Here is a 7,731-nt window from a genome sequence, read left to right as displayed (position 1 = left end):
CATATTCATTTTGTCATTCATACAATGAGGATCAATATTGAGTAGATCACGTTGGTTTGGTTACAAATTGACTCTAAACTGTGACAAATCCAATATAGCAGCAGAAGCTTAAGAGATCGCGACAACTCAAACGAGAAGACGAGATACAACAATTAAGATTGGTATGTACAAAACAATTGAGTCTGTTTTTTCTCTCGGTTGATTCCTTTCATTCTTAAGGCTTGGATTTTTAAAATGTCAACTTCTTCGTCGCTCGCTCTATTCAACCTGTTCTCATTTTCCATATCCTTGCCATTTTCATGCTAACTTTTTTTCTTTTTTGATATCTCAGCCTTTAGTAAATCAATATTTTATTATTCATTCTCAGCGTGAGTGTATTGGCCCTCATCTTGCTCGTTTGTTTAGACGTAATGGATTTCGACCGCGTTCATTCACAAGAAAGCTCTCCTCAACTCGACGACGAAACATACAAGTTCGAGGCTGGTAGTAAGCATGGAATTAAAGCTCTTATGATGATGGACGACTTAAGAAAACGTCAGCAGCTATGCGATGTTACGATCTGCGTGGGAAACAAACAACTGCCCGTGCATCGCATAGTTTTATCCTCATTTAGTTGTTATTTCCTCACCATGTTTACCAGCGGTATGGCCGAGAGCTATGAGGAAAGTATAACCATTAACGATGTCGATTGTAGAGCTGTTGAACTTCTCATCGATTATGCTTACACCGGAAAGCTCGATATCACAGTGGACACGGTTCAGTCTCTGCTCTTTGCAAGCTCATTATTTCAAGTGTCCGCAATCCAGAAAGCTTGTTCAGATTTTCTACATCGACAACTTCACCCTTCAAATTGTTTAGGGATCCGTTCGTTTGCCGATACACATTCCTGCACTGGATTGTTTAAAGCATCGGAGAAATACATACACGAGCATTTTAACGACGTAGTACAGAACGAAGAATTTCTGCTTCTCCCTCCCAACGAGTTGGCCTTGTTGTTGACCTGTGAAGATCTAAATGTGAATTCTGAGGAGGACGTGTACAACGCGTTGATTGCATGGGCGAGGGAAAATGTTGAGGAGAGGCAATCGTTCTTAGCTGAGCTTCTTGGAAAAGTTCGCCTGCCGTCGCTCTCTCCTCACTTTCTAGTGGATCAAGTGGAAAAAGAAGACCTTATTCGTCAAGACATCGCATGCAGGAATCTTTTAGACGAAGCAAAGAATTTTCACATGCTTCCCGATAGGAGAAGCAAGCTCAGAGGTGAAAAATCGCGACCAAGAAGATCTACCTACGGAAGTTTATACAGTGTTTGTGGAATGGACTCGACAGGTCATCCAGTGAAAACTGTGGAAAAGTATGACTTCCACAGTGGCAAGGTGAAGTTGGTTACACCTGTCAACACTCCTCGCAGTGGAGTGGGTGTTGCTGTACTTGATGGAAAGATATATGCTGTAGGCGGTCATGATGGAACAACCTATCTGAATAGGTTAGTGTGATGTCAATTTAACTAACGTATCCAATGACCATTTGGATATATTTGATATCTGGTCAACTTACTGTCCTCTCAGAAAAAATCATCTGACCAAGAGAGGGGGGAGAGTGTAAACCAAAAGGTGACAACTTGTCATGTGAAATATTAATGAACCACAGCACTCCAAGCACCGTTTGGGTGTCATGTTGGCTTTAAAAAAAGTTTGGATAACTAAATGTGCAGTGCTGGTCCCCAATACCATCACCAGTGTTTGTCACTCAAATAATGAGCTGTAGTATGTTCGTGGTGTATTCTTACACTTTTATTACAAAGAGGTATATTTTCATAATATAACGCTCATGGTCCATCCTTTTCTTACATAAAAATGTGCCCCCCTTTTTCTTAGGCCACTCAAGTGTTAAAGCCTTGAAATGTTGCATGAATCTATTGTCAGCCATATTGGACCATTATTGTTTACTTCAAAGACATGTGGTGTGTTCAGTGGTTGAAAAGAAAAGAAAATTATTGGGTCAACAGTTGGTGACTGAAAAAGTTGAATATTTGATTTTATCAAACTACACCTAGACAAGTACAAATAACGCCATAGACGAGTACAAATATCACACGGTATTTGTACTAGTCTATTGTAGAGTACTGGTTAAACAGGTTTTCTCGCATCGCGCAATCAAAGAATTGGATTGTAGTTACGAAAAAAAAACAACTGGCTGACAATTTGAATCATATTTCTGACGACAAAGAGTCAGAATGGCTGGCAAATATAGATCCAAGTTCATTAGATGAATTGAACGAAGAAAAACAGCTTGACAACCAGAAATCTTCTTCATTTAATGAAGAAAATAGAAACAGCAACACAACAACACGCCAATTCCATTCCGCTTTGCATACTTCTGTCACGCACTCCCCGTAAATAAATATCTGCGAAATTCGCCCGCAGAAACAACAGTTTGGTGTGTTGGATAATAAATAACTTATTAGACATTTTGTTGTGTAGTATCGCTGAGTATTTTTACTCATTATTTGTATTTTACTCGCCCTACGGGCTCGTCAAAATACGACACAATTCGTAAAAATACTCAGCAATACTACACAACAAAACGTCTAATAAGATATATATCTTCCTATTCTCATGCTATGTATTGTTACTTTCCCAGTAAATAGAGGATGCTTCATCACAAGGTTATAAAGTCATTGTACTCGTGTCCCCTGACTTTTTAACAATTGAAAATAACATTTTTAATGTAAATCAAAGTAATTGGAGAAGGCTTATGTGTTTTATGCATGGATGGTTCCAGAATTTCTGAAATATTTTTTCTCTTTAGTGTGGAATGCTATGATATCAGGACAAAGCAATGGAAGTATGTTGCATCCATGGCTCATCCGCGTCGTTATGTTGCAGCCGCAGCCTTGGATGGCCTTCTGTATGCTGTCGGTGGCTATGATGGTTTTTCAGTTCTTGACTCTGTTGAAGTGTATGATCCCAGGCTGGACCAATGGAAACCTGTTACTAATATGGCCAATCCCAGAAGACATGTTGCTGTGGGTGTTTTGGATACAAAGGATTCAAACAGAGACAGTTCTGAACCAGGTATAAATACATGCAACAATATGCTTTTTAGTAAAAAAAAAAACACTCCTCTATTACTTAGTAGTTTGTCTGTGGTCCCCTGGATCACATTAGAGAGCTGTTATCTTCTAATACAAATCTTCTTCCCTTCCAACCTTTTACAATTATAATAGTTCATACAAATATTGGTCGCAAAAAGTCAACATCCCTTGGTTTTTCACTGTTTGCAAAATTAGAAGGTCAGTTTGGGATATACAATGTAGTATATGTATGTGGGTTTATTAATCTATTTTTATTGGAAAAATACCTCCAAAATGGTCAAGTTCAAATACATGAGCACAACAGTCTGGCCTCACTTACCAAATAGTGGTTATATGTAGCTCAAACTGTATCCAAAAAAATCAGTGATTTGGGTTTTTGACTGCAAAAGAGAGCTGTGCATCCTCTTGTTAGTGTTCCAGGGTTATTCCCAGCATGATATAATTATTAGTTCAACTTTGAGAGGATAAAGTTTTGCTTCTGATTTAAAGAAGTTTGCTCCTATCCTTGAAGTTGACATGTGTTTGCCTTGTACACTTATAGGGTATCTGTATGCTGTTGGCGGTCATGATGGAATCAACTACTTAAAAACAGTAGAGAAGTACAACCCAGAGACAAATGAATGGACTTGTGTGGCATCCATGGGTGCACGGAGGGGTGGAGTGGGCGTGGCAACTCTTGGAGGATGTTTGTATGCTACTGGGGGCTATGATGGAGCCTCTAACCTGAATACATCGGGTAAGGTGAAATACTTGGAAAAATTTTTTTGTCTCCATAACATGTTTATGTGAAAAAAGGGAATCAACACATAGTGTTACATGGAAATGGTTACCGAAAAGAAAGGAGAGGGCTTATTAGATGTTGGGAGTTGGGGGTTAGGCGTTATAGTTTGTCTGCTTTCATTTATTTATTTATCATTTTATCTATTTATCAACCATATTTTAGCAGAGATGACCAGTTCAGCATATGCTGGTTTAAATGGGGCTCTGCAAACCCACCCATCCCACCCCAGGGGAGGACATCCATCACACAGTAATCTTGTGTGTGGGAAATTAACATCTCCTACCCCTAACCCTGCAGGAGACGGGACCACCATTTATTCGTCGCTATCTGAGAAGACTAGAATATCTAATCATTTCTTGATGTTATAGAAAGGTAGCATATTCTTCTCAATTATTTTTAAGACCTCGAGTGTTGGTCCGGCTGGGGCTCGAACCCTCGACCTCCCGCACAACAGTCTAGCGCTCTATCCATTGAGCTAACCGAGAGGTGGTTAACTGCATCATCCTCTTTCATGGAGACTTTTTGCTTTGTAGTAAATATTTATTCAATCTTCCGTTCTTTGTATTTTTTTTTTTTCTCCAGAACGCTATTACCCAGAGGAAGATAGATGGGCATTTGTGGCTCCCATGAGTGTATGTCGCAGTGGACATGGTGTAGGAGTTGTCAATGGTTGTCTGTATGCTCTGGGTGGCCACGATGGAGTGTCGTACCGAAACAAAGTAGAATACTTCAACCCTCAAGTTGGTGAATGGACGGCTGTTGGCCTTATGGGAAGTAGCAAAGCTGTTGCAGGTGTTGCTGTCTTAAAAGAATACTAGACTCTTTGCCTTGAGTCATTCAACTATATTTCAGAAATTTTTGTTCTTCATAAATGAAATGAATTCATCATGCTATGCATGTGATGTTTTGAGGAGAAATTTATTTTATTATTAATTTATGAATATTTCATAATTTATGAATAATTTCACATTCATTTGGCACATTTGCAAAGATGATGTGACCATCATTTAAATGATTTAGTATCATTTAGGATTAACAACCCATAGGTGAAGGGGGGGTATTTCCATTTTCAATTGCCACTGTCATTTTGTTTTAACCCTTCAGCTCTCAAGATCTCATATTAGCAATTCTCCTCACTGTTTGCTAAACAATTCTTGTAATATTAGTTTGGAGAATTTGGTATTGGATCAACTCACGATCCCCTTGTTCATATTTTTCTCTATTCTCTACACTCGTCTGCTTGATATTGTATTGAAGTTGTAGGGAGAAATTCTGTCTTGGTCACTCATAGAAGCAAAAGGATTAATGCTCCACTAGCCTGGGAAGGGAACTTGTTGTGTAACATTTAAAACTGCATCTATGAAGGAGACCAAAACATTTACAGCCTAGTCATGACTTACGCAGGTGTAAAAGATTCTAATCAGCACACACAAACAAGGACTGGCTGCTGGGTAAACTAAGCATTGAAAAGTTCCCTTTTTAATAATAGGTTTAGGTTTATTCAAAATTATCAGTTCTAGAAGTCTGTTCTACTAACTTAAAACAGACTCCCCTAAACAGATGTCAACAACTACCCGCCCATACAAACGACTCATTCACGACATAAACATCACAAACGACCGAAAAAGAGCGACCTAACTTTACCGACAGATCGAAACAGACCAATCACGACCGACTTACATCACTTGAGTCTTACAGCCAATAACATCACAGCAAAACCAACCGATCATTTCACACGAACTGGAATAAGAACATTCTACTGACAACAATCATTCACTTGACTCTGATGATGACTTCCGCACAGGTTGTCGAAACGTCAGTCACTACCACCGACAACAGTCCTTCTCAGGACTACGCTCACCCGGACGGTCAGATCTATACATGTATCTACAACTAACACTTCATTAGGATTTGAATTTGTTTACATCTTAGTATAAACCAGACATAACCAAGATATCATGCCTTATCTCCTTGAATAAGTGCCTTTCCCTGAATAAGCACCCACCCCTTATGCCATGATATCAGACAAACATCCCCTCCTGCCTCACTTTCTTTAATATCAGGGATACAAAGAAATCCTGCTTCTAATGGCACTTAATTAATAACTTTTAAGCACAGGTTCATTATTTTTTAACAAGCACCTCCCTGGGTTAAGTGCCTTCCATCCAATAAATGCCACTGCTGCCCCTGCCCCCACCCTCCCCCCCCTCTAGGTAAAATTTTAAACAAGTGCCTGGCACTTATTTTGGGAAATATGGTTTATATTATTACATATAGGTGTGGTGAGTAGGATTGCTTTATTTATTAGCTTAAAAAGGTAGATGTAACAAAATAATTGTGTTCTGAATCAGTTTAAAATATTTATTCATAAAAATTAGTCAAAAATGAAATTGAGTATAAGCAGAATATAGCAAGGCATCTTCTGTTTTGGTTTGTCTGGGGGTGATATGGAGTTATCAAGCAAGTTGCCTCTGGTAACCTCTGGTAAGTCCCAAGATCCAAAGTGTAATTCTCCATTTTAACTCCCTAATATTTCCCTGCAAATTACACTGGAGAATTTGGTGTCTTATCAACATGACAACCTCTATTGGATAACCTTGTCTGATCCTATCACTTATTGGCAAAATAACATTGGAGTCGCAGGATTTTACACGTTAGTCATTCCTGAAATAAAGGTTAAAGCCATACTAAAATGCGAGCTCCAACCTAGTAAAAAATTTAAAGGAAATGTTTAAGGAGGAAATTAAAAAATTAAACTTATTTACTGATAGTCTTGATTTTATTTATGGAATGATTCGTTGTTCATCTCAACATCACCCATCAAATGCCTTTTGGCTGAATCTATTTGAGCTGCTAGCCCCGTTGTCTCCCTCGCGGCTATTTTTAGTCTCGTCACGCAACCCTCTGGAGCGTTGCGTGACGAGACTAAAAACTTAAACGGCTGCGAGGGAGACTACCAGTCCCGTGATTCAGTAATCAAACATCCTAACATTGATATTCACATTCTCCACACTGTTCTTGTTACATTTCCTAAGGTGCTGACAAGGGGAATTTGTCTAACAATCAAAGGCTTCTCTGGTTGGTGATCATTTCATTTATTCTTGTCACCTCACTGTTTGATGTCAGGGTGTTATTGTAGGGAGAAATTAGCTGTTGGTCACTCATAGGGGTCAAGGGTTAATTAGACTTTGGCAGGGTTCGTACAGGTCATGGAAAACCGGAAAAGTCATGGAATTTCAGAATTTCATTTTCCGGGCCTAGAAAGTCATGAAATCTAGGTGTGGATCATGGAAAGTCATGGAAAATCAATATGCTCTCTACGAGTGAAAGGCAACAAGACCCAAAGTTGAAAAGTTAACTGACGAGTCCAAAAGTCAGATTTAATTTCATTAGAAATAAACAGAAGCACGTATTGTGAGAATGTTTGCAAACATGTCATGGAAAAATTCATGGAAAGTCATGGAATTTTAACAGGTCAAAAGTGTACGAACCCTGTTAGGGCAGTCCCTTTTTAGGCAACGTTCATCACGCAAAAAATTGATGGAAGCACGTCGCGCTCAACTCCTTATTTGCGCCTCAGTCCTGGAGAGTTTCGCGCAGCGCACTATCATCATTTTTTTTTTTTTTTTTTTGCACTGATTTTGTTCCTAACTCGCAGGACGAACTTCGCCAAGAGAGAAGGGCTGCTTGAAGTCTAACGTATAATATGGCCTGAACAGGCAAAAAGAATATACAGACCAAAACAACTATATCAACAAACGCAAAAATAGGCAAATTATAACGATCAAGTTTTTTTTAAAAAAAACAAAATATAACTGGTTGTCTATCGTTAACTTTGCTTGGTACTCTTAACAAA

At 38.9% G+C, this 7,731-nt stretch overlaps 1 protein-coding gene across 2 annotated transcripts; it reads left to right on the top strand.

The window, feature by feature from the left end:
• Window positions 1–3: 3 nt before the first annotated feature.
• On the top strand, window positions 4–6,645 carry LOC111322480 (kelch-like protein 12). 2 transcript variants are annotated; one of them, XM_022925585.2, is made up of 5 exons: window positions 4–161; window positions 368–1,483; window positions 2,809–3,074; window positions 3,636–3,830; window positions 4,458–6,645. In XM_022925585.2, exons 2-5 carry the CDS (start codon window positions 411–413, stop codon window positions 4,691–4,693), a joined length of 1,770 nt encoding a protein of 589 aa, XP_022781320.1. In that variant the 5' UTR covers window positions 4–161; window positions 368–410; the 3' UTR covers window positions 4,694–6,645. The 2 variants fall into 2 exon arrangements, with proteins under 2 accessions (XP_022781320.1, XP_088588873.1); XM_088732747.1 differs by having other exon boundaries at window positions 14–161; window positions 406–1,483.
• Window positions 6,646–7,731: the final 1,086 nt, after the last annotated feature.

This window comes from Stylophora pistillata, chromosome 9 (assembly GCF_964205215.1).
Source record: "Stylophora pistillata chromosome 9, jaStyPist1.2, whole genome shotgun sequence".
Taxonomy (NCBI): domain Eukaryota; kingdom Metazoa; phylum Cnidaria; class Anthozoa; order Scleractinia; family Pocilloporidae; genus Stylophora; species Stylophora pistillata.
The sequence above is the reverse complement of the archived record's forward strand: the minus strand, read 5'-3'. Positions and strand labels throughout refer to the sequence as shown.